Source organism: Mustela lutreola, chromosome 8 (genome assembly GCF_030435805.1).
Source record: "Mustela lutreola isolate mMusLut2 chromosome 8, mMusLut2.pri, whole genome shotgun sequence".
Classification (NCBI taxonomy): domain Eukaryota; kingdom Metazoa; phylum Chordata; class Mammalia; order Carnivora; family Mustelidae; genus Mustela; species Mustela lutreola.
Genome location: NC_081297.1, coordinates 81,037,752 through 81,057,213, shown reverse-complemented (window position 1 = coordinate 81,057,213; position 19,462 = coordinate 81,037,752). Strand labels below are relative to the sequence as shown.

The following is a 19,462-nucleotide window of genomic DNA, read 5'->3' as shown; positions in this document are numbered from 1 at the left end:
CAAGTAAAGCGGGAATAACACGAATGCTTTGAATTCACTGCCCCTGGAGGCTGGTACTCTGGCTGCCGGCGGACAGGTGGCCTGAGAGAGCGTCTGCTGCTGGGGCCGAGGCTCTCCGCCGGCTCCAAGGAGTCCTGTCTGGGGACCACTCAAGTGCTGTCTTCATTGCCACAGATTGTAGCTGTACCTGCTGCCAGCTGGCTGAGGGACAGCCCTGCTTTGGCTCTGTCAGGCCAGTCTCATTGGCCATATGTAGCTGGCTGGAAATAAAAGAGCATTTGAAAAGTGTTAGACAATTTCAGGGGTGGACTTGGCCGTGAGCAGAGAATGCCCCTCTGGGTGAGCCTAAATAGCCAGATTCACCCGGAGGCTCTTCCTTTTGTGTACACTGAGGCAGCAGTAGGCCTGGGAGGTGACGCCGTCGCGACTTCCGGGCTTAGGGAAAACACACAGACTCAGGGAGGCCTGGGAGTGTCTGGCAATGTATGGCTAGGATGTGAGAGAGATGTTGACAGCTGGGTTTGAACCCTCTGTTGTCCCTCTGTTTTTTGTGTTTTGTTTTTGTTTTTGTTTTCGTTTCTGCCAAAAAGAAAAAAAAAAGGTTAGAAAATTCGGGGTCCTGTCCTCCCTGCATTTTTAGCAGCTGCATTCTCTCAGTAGCCAGAGAAATCCTAACGAAGTCCGTTAAACCAAGAAGTCCCTTTCTTTTCCTTTTAGCGTGGAGCACTCCTTCCTGATGGTGGGCTATGCTAGTCAGGTTGAAACAACTTCTTTGGGGTGTTTTCTTGATGTCTTTTTCACCTGTTCAGACTTCTTCACACAGCATAGGCACCCCTGACACCACACGTATCACTTTGTGAGAACCTCCCCTAGAATTTACCTTACAGTCAATCCGTCTTTGATGAAGAGGTCCTAATAAGCTCCTTTTTCCTCTTCGGATTTTGCTTTCTAGCTCCCCCTACCTGCCCAGGGTAAAGGTAACATGGGAGTGTTGAGAATTGCAGGGAAATTTAGTTTTAGTGTTGGGGACAGTTTGTAACTTTTTATGAAGATGATATAATGCAGTATGAACAGAATCCATGATCACTAGAGGCCAATTAAAAACTGTTCTTTTCTCTGTGCAGTACGAAGAGTGAACCCTACTGTTACTATGGGCTTCAGTTAATATTAGCGAATCAGTGTTGGCTCGTCAGTCCTGACAAGTGTATACGAATGTGAGAGGTTAACAAGGGAAACTGAAGTGGGAGAGAAGACATGGGGGAACTTTTTGCTCACTTTTTCTGTAAACCTAAAACTGCTATAAAAAAATAAACTCTCTTATAAAAAAAAAGTAATACTTGGACTCATTAGGCTCAGGTGGGCCATGATCAGTGGAAGTTGGCATGAAACCTCTTAGGGAAGAGAATATTGGGTCTTATAAATAAAGCAGGAATGACAAGCGGGAAGGCAATAACCCAAAGGGGGGTCTTTTAACCGAAGACGTGCAAGGGGAACATAGGATTCTTCATTTAGTATCAACTTATTTAGTTGGCAAAGACATTTGGCAGCCCCCTTAGATTTTATTATTGCTTCTTTTCTAAACCAATTAATTCAACAATTACCTTCCAAGCTTTTTAGCACCTCTGTAGTCAGTTGACATTTATTAAATAGCTATTGATTTTCCTCAGCTCAAGAAAATTTCTACCTTCCCAGTTAACCTAAGGAAGAAAGAGAAGGATTTTTTACTTTTTTTAAAGATTTTATTTATTTATCTGACAGAGAGAGAGAGACAGTAAGAGAAGGAACACAAGCAGGGGGAGTAGGAGAGGGAGAAGCAGGCTTCCCACCAAGCAGGGAGTCCAATGGTGGGACACTATCCCAGGACCCGGGGATCATGACCCGAGCCGAAGGCAGACACTTAACAATTGAGCGACCCAGGTGCCCTGGATTTTCTTTTTATTCTAAGATTACTCTACTTCTTTGAAGCCATCAGAGATAATGTTATTCTTTTGTATCTAAATATGCATAAGTGAGAGAAGTAATACAATGTTACGCAGCTGAAGAAAAGTTCTAGCACCATGGTTCTCACCTATGGTTACAGATTAAAATCAACTTTACCAACTACTCCTCTGGGTTCCATGGCTAGAGCCTAAGTAAGCATCGGAATTTTTTTTTTTTTTTTAATTTAAATTCGAGTTAGTTAACATATAATGTATTACTGGTTTCAGGGGTAGATTTCGGTGATTCATCAGTTGCATATAACACCCTGTGCTCCTTTTGTCAAGTGCCCCCCTTAACATCCATCACCCAGTTACCACATATCCCCCCACACCTCCCCTCAGCAACCCTCAGTTTGTTCTCTATAGTTAAGACTCTCTTAGGCTTCATCTTCCCCTCCAAAATCTTGTTTTATTTTCCTTCCCTTCCCCTATGTTCATCAGCTTTGTTTCTTAAATTCCACATAAGACTGAAATCATACGGTATTAGTCTTTCTCTGACTGATTTATTTCACTTAGCATAATACCTTCTAGCTCCACCCACGTCATTGTAAATAGCAAGATTTTGTTCTTTTTGATGGCTGTGTAATATTCCTGTGTCTGTCTGTCTGTCTGTATGTGTGTGCGCGCGTGCGGGCACCACATCTTCTTTATCCTCAATCAGTGGATATCTAGGCTCTTTCCATAATTTGGCTATTGTGGATATTGCGGCTGTAAACACTTGTGTGCATGTGCCCCTTCAAATCACTATTTTTGTATTCTTTGGATAAATACCTAATCGTGTAATTGCTGGATTATAGGGTAGTTCTATGAGCATCAGAGTTTTTTAAAGTGAAAACAAAGTTTAGAAACACTGAGTTGGAGGAAGGTCTTTCATCATTGGAACATCTTTATTCCCGATTTCTTAGTTTCCTTGTTAATATGGAAAGAATTGGCCCTGCCCCCACTCTATCTTAATTAATTAATTAGCAAATTAATTTATTTTTACTTTAATTTTACCCACCCAGGTGCCCCAAAGAGGTTTTTTTTTTAAAGATTTATTTATTTGTTTGTTTATTTGAGAGCGAGAAAGAGAGCATGGGGTGGTGTGAGGAGGTAGATAGTAAGAGGGAGAAGCAGACTCCCTGCTGAGATCTGGGCCTCCAGGATCATAACCGGAGCCAAAGGCAGTCACTTAGCCAACTGAGCCACCCAGGTGCCCTAGAAGAGATATTTTTTTGAAAAACTTGATTTTATTAGGCTATAAGAGGCTCACATGAGCTGTTTCTGAGCTTTTATTGTTATTGCTTCATTTTTTCCAAATAGCCCATGCAGTGTATAAAGTATTCATATTTGCCAGATGAATCCATTAAGGCAAAAATATGAACTGACTCACTTAAGTGCACACATAGCCAAATAGTAGAAGTTCAAGAGCTGTACTAAAGTCCACTGGCCCCAATCCCATGCTCTTTCTATTGGACTGCTGCTGAAGTTTCATTTATCCTCCATTATTGAAAAGTATTCATAATTTTAACTCCACTGTTGCTTATTTAGCATTAATTCTGAATCTGGGTGGTCCAGCTTTTTATAGTTATCAAACAAAACCTATATAAAGCATTATATACTCTCTAGATTGGCTGCTAATTTTCATTTTATTATCTGCATTTTGAAGGTTGTTTTTTTTTTTTTTTTTTTTTTTTAAGATTTATTTGTTTTGGAGTGCCTGGGTGGCTCAGTGGGTTAAAGCCTCTGCCTTCAGCTCGGGTCATGATCCCAGGGTCCTGGGATCAAGCCCCGCATCGGGCTCTCTGCTCGGCAGGGAGTATGCTTCCCTTTCTTTCTCTCTGCCTGCCTCTCTGCCTTCTTGTGATCTCTGTCTGTCAAACAAATAAAATCTTAAAAAAAAAAAAAAAGATTTATTTATTTTTGCAAGACAGAGAATGAGCACGAACAGTGGGAGAAGTGAAGGGGGAGAGAATCCCAAGCAGACTCTGCACTGGGTTTGGAGCCCCATGTGGGGCTCGATCCTGTGATCCAGAGATTACAAGATAATGACCTGTGCCAAAATCAAGTCAGATGCTCAACTGACTGGGCCAACTAGGTGCCCCATTTTGAAATTCTTTTAATGAATCTTCTATGACTTTGATGTGAATAAATTCATGACCCATGTAGCCATATAATGTAAGGCCTATTTCCCATAGTTTTTCTATAATGTTTTAGTTATTTGTCAATATTCTTGGAGTTACAAATCAGAAAACCAACTCAAAGGGTGCCTGGCTTGCTCAGTCAGTGAAACGTGTGACTCTTGATCTTGGGCTTGTGGGTTCAGGCCTCACAGAAGGTGTAGAGATTACTTAAAAAGAAAAAAGAAGAAAAAAAAGAAACAGACTCAAATCATCTTAAGCAGGAAATTAATTGAGGGGCTCATGTACGTAGGACGGCAGCGGTGGACCCACTAGGGGCTCAGATCATTGTTGCCAAGTCTCTTTTGCCCTTGTGTATGTCCTGCTCACCCGCTATCCTTCTACCCAGTCTGTTTCTCTCTCTCTTGCCCTTCCTTCTGGTTCTTTCCTCCCTCCATCTCTTGTGGGAGCTTCTGCCTGTACGTTAGCCTTGGGCTCTCCTATTTCAGATGCCTTCTCCTGTGAAGGGTAGTGATCGTGAACACAATAGATGCCAAGCTTATGTCAGAGCAAACAGGCTGCCATTACCCCCAAAGGGTAAAATAACAGCTTTCAGTTTCCCTACATTAAAATGAATGAGTGAATCACTCAAAAAAGGGCTTATATGAGCAGCTACATGCCCACCCTTTAATTCAATTGTGTAGGGCAAGGTATAATGACTTCCAGTCAACCCAAGCAGAATGACTTGGCTCCAACGGAGGGCCCAAAGAGAATATAGTGGGATGAAAATGGCAGACAGCCACAGTGAATGGGGCTCTAGTGCTTAACTGATACTTTCAATTAGACATTTTGATCTCGACCAAATGTAAAAGAGGCACTTTAAAAGGCCTAGGTGGATATTTGGTGGACGTTGACGTTAATGCTTTGTAGTAGTTACTGTAGTATTTTGTTTCCACGTGCTTGGGGTGGGGGGCGTCATAATCCAAGGGTAGGTTTAGGTTTCCTTTCCAAGCCCTCGACTATCATGTGGTAGTTCTTCTCAAACTTGTTTGCTAATATCCTGTGAAAACCGAGGAAAGTGAATTATACAACCAGGGGCTTAGGGAGGCAAGCAAACATCATAGTTATTTGAGGACTTTTACGTATTATCTAAAACATTCATCCACATGTTGTAATATACTCCATAACTTTCTCATTCAAGTTTGATGAAAGATAACAAATTTAATAAAATATTGTTAAACTAAACTGTTATTCTAGGAAGATGTGTTATCTTTCTTTGATTTTGAATAATCTAGGATAAATAGTGCAGGTTGAACAAAATGGGCTTTTGGAATACGTTTGGTTAAAAATCGGGATTTTTAACATTTTGTCCCACCCTTTGGAGAATATAGACATTGGGCGTTCGCTGTCTCTTGGATATTATTGAAAGGTCTCCGTTAAGAGAGCACAATTTGGTGCTTTGCTACTTCATGTAATTTGATACACGTTTGGCTAACGTACAGTACTGGTGTGAGGTTTCCATGAAATACCCACAGATAATTCCTTGGAAGTTGAAAAAATACCTAAGAACTTTTAACTGTTACCATTAACTTGGCTATCTACCTTTGTCCTCAATATCTCTACTTTTCAATTTAGGATGCCACAATTTTGCTCTGTTCTTTCTCTGTCACTCACGTGAGTGCAGTTAAATCATTTAGTCTGTCGAATGAGTTTCCTTTAATGTTATGCAGTTAACTAGAGAATATACATGCACACACATATAAAAGGCATGGTGCACTGACTACATCTGTATACAAATTAAAGACCTGAGGATTTTAGTAGGGAAGATAGCATAAGAAGGGTGGTATATTCACAGTCAATATGTTTTCTCTTTCTGAAAAGGAATTACGGCTCATCCCTTTTTGCCCAATGTGAAGCCGCGGATCACGGCTGTCAGCAGGTTCTGTGGCTCTACGGAGAAGATAATCAGATAACTGAAGTTGGAACTATGAATCTTTTTCTTTACTGGATAAATGAAGATGGAGGTAATTCACTCCAATTTCAGCTCTTTGCAATTTGTCAGTCATTTTAAATGAGGTAAGAGAAAAAGGAACGAGGACCTTAGAATAAGGAATAAGTAGCATGAGCCCAAAGGCTAAGAACTACTGTGCTTTTGTTGTTCAAGTAGAAATGAGTGTAAATTCACATAACTGAGAAAAGTTTTGTTTGGGGGTTTGGGCTCTAGAGGTGCTTATTATGGAGATGTCAACTTAAGGAATTTAAATCTCCATGCTTTGAAGATGTATTGCCTTATTCCCTCTGCTGTCTTCTTACCCATTTTCCTATCCCAAATCCCTTGCATTTGGAGATCAGTCTCCGGTCAATTCAATGGCCATTCATCATATGCTATAGGCTGAAAATGTTGTAGTTACAAGTGTAGTCTGCTGATTCTACTGATAGGACATTTAGTGTATTTTCTTGCTAAAAGTCATGTAACAGTTGTTGCCCTTTCTGCATATTTTGATAATATATCAGAAATCTTCCAGGTTTACTCTGGAGCTCAATTTGATTAAAACACACTATTTTTAAGGGCACATTGGTCCATTTTGGGAATTGTACTTAGATCCTAGTTCATTCAAGACTGTTAATATGTTTCTACTATAAAAATCTGTATTTCTTCATTGCCTTAAATATCCTGAATGCTCAGTATCTTTCTTTTCTATTTTTTCAGTTAGTTGGCAGAGACCATAGGGGTTTAGCAAAATGTTGACAATGTCTATGGTATTGGATGAAATGACCAATAATGGGGGAACAGTACATATATATGCATTTATTTCCATTAGAATTTTAATAGTCATAAAAATTTAAAAACATCTTTTTAGGTTTGTTTAAGTTCTTAGGCTTTTCTTTTCACAGTACTGAGTATAGAGACTAGAGATATAAGTTTCCAAATACTTGTAAAGTCTGAGTATTCATTTCAATTAAAATTTTTAGTGAACTTTTTCTTTTAAAGTAGCTACAGTAACTTCTATTGCTCTTTTGGTTTTTGGCTACTTATAGAGGAAAATGGTGATTCAGATGTGGCTGACTTCAGAGCTATGCACTAATTTGAGCATTAGTTGCAGAGACTAATAAGATGAGCCTTATATTCCAGTCAGTTGTAGAATAAACAGGTGTGGTGAGTACACCTTGTCCTTGGGTTGGCCATTGGTAATCCTTGACATTTGAAAAGCCAGATGCAGATCATGCTGATTCTTCCATTTCTATTCTTTGTACTTGGCACTGTTTAGAAACAAAATTTATACTGGAATGTTTGTGATTTCTAAATTTGAGTCATTGCAAATGACATATTTCGAAAGCTATGCTTGAAAGATGACAGCCAGTTTTACACTCGGTATTTAGGAGAAAATATATTGATTCAACTCCTTTCTACCTGCCCACTCCCACCTCCAAACCTCCTTCCCCCCAAAAAAACCACACAACCTTTAAAAAAAAAAAATACATCATACAGAAGTGGTAACATCATTATTTATGGATGGGAGATGTCAGGATTTAAGTACAGTCTGAATCAGAGCTACACGATTTAAAACAGAAACCCTAGAAACTTGTCCTGGCGAAAAATTACCCGTTATCCAAACAACAATCATGAACCATTTCCACCATGACTTTTAAAGGTCAGAATAGACATGAGTGAATTTGTCTTTTGGCTCTTAGAAAATATATCAGATCTTAGAAGTTAACTGTTATGGTTGCCTGAGATGGCTTTAGTTTTAATGCTTTTTCAACTTGTGGGTGTTCACCTAACAGAGCAAATAAAATTTGAAATAAGGAGGAAAAAAGTACAGTAAATGTTTGGACAATACCACGAGAGAAGTCAATAAAATGTCAGGAATGACCTTTGGGCTAAAAACAAAAGATGACACTAAAAGAACTCTATAGTACCTTTGATTTATACCATGTAACTTTTGGAAAATTCAAAGAATAATGAGTTGAAAATCAACAAAATAATATTGATTTTCACAAACTTTACCCCTCGGAGGTCTGAGTAGAGTCCTTTCAGTAAAAACCTGCCATCTTTCTATGAGCACACTCACTGCCCCTTTTGGACGAGATGGCTGCCCCAGAAAGGTATACCAAGTAAATAATCTGTCCTCATAGCCCAGTGCTGTGAACTGTAGCTATCCGTGGTACTGGGCCAGTAACTCATGTGGTTTTGATTCTAGTAACAGCGACCCTGCGAACAAGATCACACAGCACTGATTCTCTGCCTCACTGTGTCGCTGAGTAATTTACCAAACATGCTTACTATTCACAGCTGGAACAAACCATTTTACCTTGCCCTAGTCTCTGGAGCTACCCTGAAAATAAGACCCAGTTGTGTGGCTGAGTTTAGAGTTAGTTGGGAGAATGATCATGGCAGTGAATATTGCCACGGTCTGCGTGGGCCCCATGAGCCTTCTCAGACATCAGGCATTTGTAGACTTTGTTTGTGGCGCCCTCCTTCCTCAGATGTGTGCATGGCTTGCTCCCTGCTCTCCAGTCTTTGCCCACATATCCCTTTCTCAGTAAGACTTTCCTCAAGCATCTTAATAAATGGCAGGTTCCCTCCCCTATCACTCCTGGCATTTCCCTCTGCCTTCCCTCTTTTCTTTCCTTTTTTTTTTTTTTTTCCTCCATAGTCTCATGTATATTTAACATAATACTTGTTTGCCTCTGCCTATTAGAAAGTAAACAGGAATTATGTCCGTTCTGTTCACTTTTATACGCATGGTGCACAGATAAGACAACTGCAGAGGGTAGGCCTTCAATATATTATTTGTTGAAAAAATAATCCTTGTGCTGACAGTGTTTGGGCACTACAAACCCTATACAAACTATAATTTAAAAAAAATAATGAATTTTTTATTAGAAATTGACTTTGGGATGTCACAGATGACATCTGCCGTTACTGCTTCTAAATTCTTCATCTCCTACCAATGATTTCTTTGTCAAAAACAAGTTGTATTTGTAGGCTCTGTTTTCCTCATGTTGGGCAATCTGGAGCCAGTTCTGGCTCTTGTAAGCATGTTTGTGGTTGCAGAGGAAAATGAATATTTCTCACCCAAATGTTGTCATGTCATCATCTCTGTCTGGCAACCAGAGAAACAGATGTTCTGTGCCTTGACCTTAGGCTAGTGGTTGCAGTTTTGGGTGTTAAGTATATTTCACAGAACTGCACTTGCCCATCCAAGGCCTCTGTTTTTATTTAACTTTATGTAGTCTTAGAGCTCAGCAAGCTTTAGGAAAGGTCCAGTTCGGAGGCGCTGGAAGTATGTTTGTCTCTCGGTGTGGGGTCTGCGCACACACGCACACACACACATACACACAGATCCCCACATTTATGTGTCCAGCTAGCTAGCTATCGCAACACACAGGTTTATTTTGAGATCAACACTTCTAAACATGACAAAAAGTAGCCCTAAGACCATTGCCAAGAACAAATTTTCTCCTTTCCAGAAAGTGGTTTTCAGCAGATGATTTTTAGAAACAAACTTCCAAAAAATCATACTGCTGTCTCCTAGGAAAAAAGGGTTATTCATTCATTCATTTATTTTTTTTTTAATGCGGAAACACTTATTACGTACCACACTGGGCCAGGCACAGCACCAAATTCGGGGGACACAGGCATGAAGGTAGGGTTTTGGTCTTTCAGACAGCTTGTTTGTTGGGGATGTCTGGGGGAACCACAGGGGTGTAGGGGAGCCCCGACCACAGGATACTAAAAGAAAAGACAGTGGCCCCAGTGTTGGGACACGTAAGCTCTGATCCTGACTCTCCCCCGGTGTCACCAATCTTGCAAGTCATTTATGTTTAGAGAGCCTCTCTCTTTTTCTGGAAAGTAAGGATTGCATGAGGTGATTTCTGAAGTCCTTTTTAGCTACTTAAACTGGCTTGGGGAGCTTACGGAAACCACTGTGATTTCTACAGTTCTTGCTACCTGGCAATCCTTTCAAGCATACGCTGTTTATTGCTCTGCAAGTAAACGATAAGCAGCATATCTGTTACAAGGTTCAACATCTTTATAGAGTGGTGATTTAAGGCTTAAATTTCCCCCCCTAGATTAGACTCCTGGGTGCCAGATGTGGGGAGGAGAAGGGGAAGTTGAGTACCAGACTTTTCCTGTAAGGAGAGCTTGTGCGGTTGTCGGATCCCGCAGACAGATCATCATACCGGCCCCCGTGTTGGTTAGTAATGCATGTGATCCTTCTCACAGTACAACAGTGTCTCAGCCTTGGCTCTCCATGAATCACACTTGGACTTATGTTTTGATCTTTTGGATTTCTTGTTTTCCTCTCTTTTTCTTTGTTAGCCATATCCATGCTTGAGCCTACCTTGAGTGCATTAACATTTTGAGTCATAGAGGTATGAAGTCAGTATCTCTCCCTCTTTGATGTGGATATCCCTCCAGGTTTGAAAATCATTATAGATAGGGATATCTCTAAAGGGCAGTGTAGAAACGGTGACCAACCTGAAGAAGCAAACGTACTTCCTGTCCTCCACGGGAGTCTCAGATGGTTTGGTAATAATGATCAGTGTTCCTGTATCCAATCCAATCTAGGTACATGATCCTAATCACTAACCAGCGTTAATCCACGGAGGTAAATTTTGACTTCAGAAGGTTCCTCTTACTGTTTGGAAGTGGAACATCTTCTCAGGTTTTACTAGGCAAGGATACATTGAAGATGATTCGATGAGTGGCTTTATTTCCTTATTCTTCCTCCTCCTCTTTTTTTTTTTTTTTTTTTTTTAAATATTTACCTGGAGTGCAAATTGATTTGGAAAGTTAGGTAATGCAGACTGTTAACATCATCTTCATGTTTATTATCAGCAAAGTTGCGAGAAACAGTTTTTTTTAAGTGGCTGTTAATATAAGGCATGGCTAATGTCGTTCAAGTTTGAAAATATTCCAATTTCTAATTGACAGAGGAAGAACTGGCAACTCCTCCACTAGATGGCATCATTCTTCCAGGAGTGACGAGGCAGAGCATTCTGGACCTGGCACGCAAGTGGGTGGGTGCCTTTGACAGGAACAACTTTATAAGCATGAAACAAAAATCAATCGAAATAAGCCCAGCTTCGTGTCGAAATAATATTCTGTCGTTCCATCCAGTGTTATCTAATCTTTAAATCTGAACTTGAGCCGAAATAACTCTTCCAGATGGACTGTCTTGGCAACACTGCTAAATAAGTATTGTCTGTAGGAAGGGCGGAGAGAAAGCAGTTTGGCGAGTTATCCTAGTGAGGAAGTCTTCTAGTACTAATCTCACACTCTTTGCCAGGTGTCTCCTACCAGCTCACCTGGTTTATACTCCACGTGCTACCATTTTGCCCATCCTAAACTTCTCACATCTGAGTGTGTTGTTTCTAGGCGGCAGCGATTTCTAGTTCTGCCCTTCCTCTATTTATTCCAATGTAACCATGCTAGTCAGAGAAATTAAAGAATTTTACTGACATATAAATGTTTACTAACATCACATTATTAGTTTGGCTGCCTTTTTTCCCCTTCCTTCCTGCCCCCTGTCCTCCCCAATTCACATACATGCTTATTTTAAAGTCAAAACACTCAAGCAAATGTAGTTGTTTTCAGTAGAGCTTCTCATCCATGTGACACAGGCAAGCACGTTAAGCCATTTGGTATTGAAATGACATTTATAACATACTCAAGATGAATGTTGGAAGAGTTGGTTATCTGGCAAAGGTTCTTGGATGGAACTTTTGACCCGTGTGTTACAGTGGTCTCCAAGGGACATGAAAAGACTTTGAGCGCACTGTGGTCAAACAGTATTAATAGCACAAATGTTTGGGAACGCACGTATTATCTAGGAGAGGACTAGCATAGTTTTCTGGAAAAAGCTTTGGAAGTAGAGGAAATGTGCTATAAATAATTCTACAAAACTCTGAAGTAGACAAGACCCAACTGCCACATGCCGGCTGGCACATTGGGCATGACATTTGCAAACTGTTGGTGTCATTTCAAGCAGCTTGCCCTGTCCTAAATATGTTTGCAGTTGGAAAGATGTATTTTTGAAGCTCAGTAATTTTTGTTTTATTAAAGAAAAAAAGTCAACCACGTACAGAAGGTTTGATGACAAGCTGCAAGTGGAAATGCTTTCCCACACTAATGATTTGCTAGCTCGAAAAATAGGTCATTATGGAGGAAGTTTTTCCTTGACTCCTCAGCTGTAATTTATTTTAAAAGCTATTTGAAAACAGTGAGACATAAATGCCAAGAGGCATGTGGGGGGTTACCATTACTTGCCAGACAGGGGAAATTGTCCAAAGATAAGTAAGGGTGAGCAGAGTAAAAACAATTCTGTTTATTTACAAGAGATTTTTTTCTTCTTTTCCAGAACACAGAGCTCATCTTGTTTTCAGTTAACTTGGCTGATTTTCTGGAATTTATTTATTTATTTATTTACCTTTGAACAACATAATTGCAATTGCAGACTGAGATAAATTGAAACTTGCAAAAAGCCATATTTCTATTGCAGACATATTTTCCTACCCTTTCAAATCATACTTACAGCATGATACCTTCTTCTTCTAATGTTTTAAATCTTGCCAAGGGCTGTGATTTTCATTTTTATCGTGGATCTGTATGTTTTTAAAAATACTCTCATCTTATTAAAAAAGAAAGCAACAGAGAATATTTTTTTTAAATAAGATGAGACAGGCTTTGAACTTTAACCATTAACATAAAAGAATGAGAATGAAACAGATTGAAGAATGAGTATTAAACAGATTGTTTAAGCAGATAGCTTAAAAACATCAGGTTTTTTTTTTTTCCATTTCCTATCTTCAAGCAAATAAAAGTTCAAATGGTTCGGCAGAAGCTGATGAGGTTATACCAATAATTCAGTGATGAAATCTGACCTAAGGAGATACTAAAGACAGGAAGAGGATTTCTGCTATAAAGTCAACTGAATCAGTGAATTTAGGAAGAAAGGAAATATACAGTGTAATTTCTCAAAGTCCAAATATACTTTCTGTGTTTTAAAATAATGAAATATTTCAGATAGTGAAATATGTTTTTACTCCATGAAAGACCCAGTAGAGATAGAAGGAATTTTGGAGCCAGTCAGATCGGACCTGAGTTCAAGTTCAGCTTCTGCGCTTAAGTAACTGTGTGGATTTAGGGATGTCATCTAGCCTCTCCTTGAACCTAAGTTTCCTTATCCTTGAAATGGGGATGATAATACCCCCCTTAAAAGTGAGAGAATTTGGCACACAGTGGGTGCTCAATAAATGGTAGCTGCAATTATTAATATTATATGATACATTCTTTTTTTTTTTTTTAAAGATTTTATTTATTTATTTGACAGAGAGAGATCACAGTAGACAGAGAGGCAGGCAGAGAGAGAGAGAGGGAAGCAGGCTCCCTGCTCAGCAGGGAGCCCGATGCGGGACTCAATCTCAGGACCCTGAGATCATGACCCGAGCCGAAGGCAGCGGCTCAACCCACTGAGCCACCCAGGTGCCCCTATTTGATACATTCTTTTATGCTAAATAGGGTTCAAGACACTCTTAACATAGAGCGCACCCTAATTAGCATTGGGGGTGCCTTATCTTGTGAGACTTCAGTCTTGACAACAAATAAAAGACTAAGAAACCTGGCCTGTATAAGCATATACCATGTATTTTATAGTGATAGTCTTATTTTATTCTCTCTGATCATCTCATTTAGAAATGCTGTGACCTCAAGTAGGTAGCTCAACACCTCCGTGTGTTTACATGGTAGTGGTGCTCCCCTCAGCTTTCCCTCACAGGATGAGTCTCACATTTGAGTTTAGTCAGAATATAATGTAGGAAGGTCAGTACCACTAGGGTTCTTTTTTTTTTTTTTGCATACCTTTTCCTTGAAAATATTAATATTTTTATTTTTTATATTTCAAACAGGGTGAATTTAAGGTGTCAGAGAGGTACCTCACCATGGATGACTTGACAACAGCCCTGGAGGGGAACAGGGTGAGGGAGATGTTTGGCTCTGGTACAGCCTGCGTTGTTTGCCCAGTTTCTGATATACTGTACAAGGGTGAGGTAAGACTATTTCTTCACCTCCTGTCATTTCCAAGCATTTGCTTATAAGTTAAGCCTTTAAATGTGTAAATGAAATGCTAGTTGGACCCAAGATGCAAAGGATTTTTTTTTTCTTAATATGACTTGGCAGTTTGTCCCAAGAAACCTATATTACCAAATTACTTACTCTCATCTTTCCAGTGATCTTGTGTGCACGCCAATCTTGGGGGGAGTCAGCTTCGTCCTCAGACAAGTATCATATCTGCCTTATGTCAGTGTAGGGATTGGAAATGTGCCAGTAAGTTACACTCTTATTTCTTTGTAATAGCTCACTAAAAAAGTTCTACGGGTAGTTAGGTTTCAATTTCTGGCTTCCAAAAGGACTTCCAAACTACTGGAGGAGTAAATAGGCATTTGAGGGTGCCAGGGTGGCTCAGCGGGTTAAAGCCTCTGCCTTCGACTCAGGTCATGATCCCAGGGTCCTGGGATCGAGCCCACATCGGGCTCTCTGCTCCACGGGGAGCCTGCTTCCTCCCCACTTCTCTGCCTGCCTTTCTGCCTACTTGTGGTCTCTGTCAAATAAATAAATAAAATCTTAAAAAAAAAAAAAAGAAATTCATTTGAATGATCAACTCCTACATTTATTATTATTATTATCTCTGCTATTGTCATTACTACTCAGACTATTTTATGAAAAATTTTCATTTGGCAAGTTGGCACACATGATAAAATCCTCCAAAAGGAATTCATTCATTTAGTTGAGAGAAATTTTCTCCTCCCAATAAATTTAGTATGATTTAGTATGTGGTATTTTCATTCTTGGGGGGATTATGGGTTTTGGGGTTTGGGGCGGTTTTGTTTTGTTTTGGGTTTTTTGCTTCCCCTTTATGACAAAGCTCCAATATATATTTTTTTTAATTTTAAAAGATTTTATTTATTTGAGAGAGAGAGAGAACACAAGCAGGGTGAGGGGCAGAGATAGAAGCAGACTACCTACTGAGCAGGGAGCCCGATATGGGGCTCAGTCCCAGGACTCCAGGATCATGGCTGGAGTTGAAGGCAGACATTTAACCGACTGAGCCACCCAGGCACCCTGAGCTCTGATCTTTAACATCATCATCTTATAGCTTAAATGCATGTGGGTATTATTCTTAAGTGTGAATTGGCTTAAATTAGTCATATTAAAAATAAATTAATAAATAAAAATAAATTTGGTTTTGAAATTTAGTGTAATTATTTTTCCTTAAAAGAAAGGATTTTCTTTTCTGATTTTAGTGGTGGCTGCTTCATTGCTTGAAATTTTCAAACGTGATTGTGAGGAATGACTTTTGACATGATTCCATCTATAGATTAATCGTTTCAATGGAGAAGAATTATTATGTATCAATACTTACACGGATTATAAAGCTACTGTTTCACATTTTATTATGGTAGTATCTAGGTACATGCATCATTGGCCTGCTTTTTTAATAAACTTAAGTTGTCATTAAGTCAGATTTTTTTTAAGTCCAATTATTTCACCTCTAGAAATAAGAAGTTGATAAAGTTCAATGCATTTTTAATAGGTTTGTGTCCAAGGGCATTCATAGCTAACAGGTACATCTAATTATCCTGTTATCCCAAAAAGTATAAGAAGAAAAGTGGCAGCATGGGCTCTGTGTGTTAAAATCAGACTATCAAAAGCCTGTAAGCCAGTAAGGGCAGGAATGGGCATGACTCAAATATAAATTAGGAGCATGAAATTTCTCAGCACCCAATGTAACCATGCTGTCCAGCATTGTGGAGGTTGTGGCCCTTGGAGGTCTGACCTTGAACAGACATAGGTTTAGTCTTTTGTGAAGGCATAGACTTGCTTCAATTTATGTTCCCGCAATGATTTGCTTTAATTTGTGGCAAAATATTTTTGAGTTCTCATCCCCTGCTGGAAGGGTTAGATGAAGAGGCCAGTCATTCATCCTATAGGTTCTCAGAATCCTGAAAGGAATAGGATTCTTTATGTCTCCCCACTATTTTCGGTTCTCCTAGTTTCTCTTTGGTTCCTCACATCAGCCTAAAGACTGGCATATAAACCAGTTGTGCCCTAAAATCCCTTGGTAGACAAGAAACAACCTGTAATTGGCTAGTTTGTTTTTTTTTTTCTAATTCAGAATAAAAAAGAGTCTTTGGCATAAGGAGGTAGTCACATTATCATGGTGCCATTCCTTATCTCAGTGGATATTGGATCCAATAGAATTGCTCAGTGTCTTACTTACTGGCACCGTCCACATGGATATCCTCAAGTTATACTGCATGTGGTTTTCTTTCGTAGACCATACACATCCCAACTATGGAGAATGGCCCAAAGCTTGCAAGTCGGATCTTGGACAAATTGACAGATATTCAGGTAAGGGCTTTCTCTTAAAATGTCATCTTATTTCAACCAGATCTTAAAGCCAAATCATGTATCAGTGGGAAGAAGAGAGTAGTAAGCACTGCCATTTGGGGTTAACAAATTAAGTTTGTAGAATTAAAGCACAGAAGAGGGATGCCTGGGAGGCTCAGTTGGTTAAGCAGCTGCCTTCGGCTCAGGTTATGATCCCAGTGTCCTGGGATCGAGTCCCACATCGGGCTCCTTGCTCGACAGGGAGCCTGCTTCTCCCTCTGCCTCTGCCTGCCTCTCTGTCTGCCTGTGTTCGCTCGCTCTCTCTCCCTCTATCCCTGACAAATAAATAAATAAAATCTTAAAAAAAAAAAGAAAGAAAGCACAGAAGAAAACAATCGCCTGTGCTTCCAATGCTGGAATATAACCATTGTTAATTTTCGATGTCTCAACTTTCAGTATTTTGTGTTTCTATAGTTTTAGATACTTTTCCTGACAAAATAGGGTCATACATGATTTTGTCACCTGCACTTTTTTTTCCACCTAGTAAATCATTTGCTTTTTCATATCAATAAATTTCTCAATTCCTTGTAGAAAATGTAATTGAATTCCACTATATGGATGCACCACAACTTTTAAAGAGGTATTATTATTGAACATTTATGCTGTTGACAGTTTTAAACTGTTATGAACAGTGCAGTCTTTGATCATTTCCTTAGGATAAGTTCTTGAGATTTTAACTGTTGGGTCAAAGAGTGTGTGTGTGTGTGTATTTTTAATACTGTTAACCTTGTTCTGTTTATGTTTTTCTGAGCAACAGTTTACAGTAGTGTCTCATTAGACAGTTAAGCCTATTTCCAGGCAGGCATATCAAGAACCAGGTAGTGAATGCTGGGTCATATAAAAGAGACTTTTTAGTAATTTGCGAACACCTTACAAGTTGTTGAAGGTTTCTCTTGAGCCCAGATAGCATCACTGCCACTCACTGAACATAGCCAGGGGACGCTGAGATTTATACTGAAATGTGAAATAAAGTTTGATAATTTGGGTGACAGTCGACAGTGCCAGGGCTTCAGCATAAAAGTTAGTTGGCAAAGCAGCAGACCCCTCCAGAGTGAGGTCCTAGGATAGTGATAAAAATGGTATTTTTAGAAGACTTACTCAGCAACATTTATGCAAAATTAATAATATTAAAAGGTAAGAATGATTGTGGTTTTTGAATTAATGAACTATTGCTCTTCCCCTCTTCCGTGAAGGCTATTAAAAGGAATATTCCATAAATGAAATAAATATCTTAATATTAGGAGACATATAATTTACTGAGTTGTTTTTTTACTCTTGTATATAGAGATAATTTGGAAGGAATTAAGTACAAATTTAATGAAAAATACTTAGATGTTTTAGTTATCTTTTTTTTTTACAGTTATCTGAGTAAACCTGATGAAAGTAGTAAGCTATTAGTGTTTTCGTCAAATAAAAAACATAAGTAGAACAAAAAAGTTTATAATTGGCTATACTACAGAAGCATTTATCCACAACAGAAGTTGAAAGATTTTTAAGAGGGGAGGTAGTGTCACTATGGTGATAAGAAAAGATCACTTTGGAAAATTTTCTGGAACAAGTTGTATATAAGACAATGTTTCATTCTACTGAAATTAATACACAAAACAAGAGATTTCAGAGTCCCCTCTTAGAGATGATATGGGATACGAAAAGTTACTTAATTTGATTTGGTTTAAAGGATTATAAGAAAAGGAAAAGAAGTTGACTAGGATGAGGCGAAAATCAAGCTGTATTAAACTTGAATTGGAAGAAAGATCTAAGCAGAGGTGTTTGATGGACGTAGTCCTGAAGCTTTAGCTAAGGCAGGCAAAAGTGGAAGTGTGTGTCATGCCCAGTGAGATCGTGACAAAATATATGCATCCAAACCCTAAAGTATAAGGAAGCGAGAAGCCCAAAGACATATTTTGGGGGCAAGATGACAAGCCATTACAAAAGTTCTCAGAGGATTTTTAAAGTAAGATTAGGCCTGAAATGAATGTTTTAATTCGTTCAGTAAATATATGTGTGGAGCAAACGTTATGCAAGAGGCTCTTGTAGGTATTGGTGATGTAATAGTGATAAAAGGGATAAAAAAAATTAGAGATGTCTAAGCTATAGAAAGACAAATATTCAGCTTAAATGGGAAACCACATGAATATGTTTAAAAATAAAAGATATATATGAAGCGAGAAAGAGAAGAAACAACATTTTCCTCTTACCTGTATATATTCTCTATAATACCTGTGGCTGAGAAGAAATTAATAGGGGCACCTGGGTGGCTCAGTCATTAAGTGTCTGCCTTCAGCTCAGGTCATGATCCCGAGGTCCTAACATCGAGCCCTGCATCAGGCTCCTAGATCAGCGAGAAGCCTGCTTCTCCCTCTCCCACTCCCTCTCTCCTGGCTTATGTTCCCTCTCTCACTGTCTCTTTCTCTCTCTCTGTCGAATAAATAAATAAAATCTTAAAAAAGAAATTAATAATTTCTCTTTTTACCATAGGTAGTAAAGTATAGTGGTAATAACACTAAAAACTAATGATACACTCAGAGCTCCTTAGCAACAAGGAAAGAAAGGGATACATGAAGTAATACAATGATTCTAAATTAAACCACAGACCAGAAGGACCAACTCTTCTCCAAATTGTTAAGTAACAAAGGACCATCCATTCAGAACCTAAGACCACATCCTTTTTCAATTATTTTATGCCTGTGAGCATGGAACCTAAAGTTTCAAAAGTATCCTCTTATAAGATGGCAAATTGGTGCTGTCAACGAAGCTACGGGTATCTGTTTCTCTCCAAGAAAAATAACTTAAGAGATTATTGAGGAGAAAAGCATAGAATTGTATCATGTTTTACTTTTGATCTCTTTGACATTACATGGAAACGTGGCCATTTCCTACAAAGTGCTCTGGTAAATTGAAGAAGAGGAGAAAAACAACAACCAAAA

At 39.0% G+C, this 19,462-nt stretch overlaps 1 protein-coding gene across 4 annotated transcripts in view; it reads left to right on the top strand.

The window, feature by feature from the left end:
• Positions 1-19,462, top strand: part of BCAT1 (branched chain amino acid transaminase 1) — a 110,964-nt gene that overhangs the window by 78,907 nt on the left and 12,595 nt on the right. For all 4 annotated transcript variants that reach the window (XM_059185790.1, XM_059185788.1, XM_059185787.1 and 1 more), the window contains 4 exons: positions 5,960-6,102; positions 11,022-11,107; positions 13,994-14,134; positions 16,422-16,496. In XM_059185790.1, coding sequence (XP_059041773.1) covers positions 5,960-6,102; positions 11,022-11,107; positions 13,994-14,134; positions 16,422-16,496 — 445 coding nt within the window. The remainder of the gene's footprint in view (positions 1-5,959; positions 6,103-11,021; positions 11,108-13,993; positions 14,135-16,421; positions 16,497-19,462) is intronic.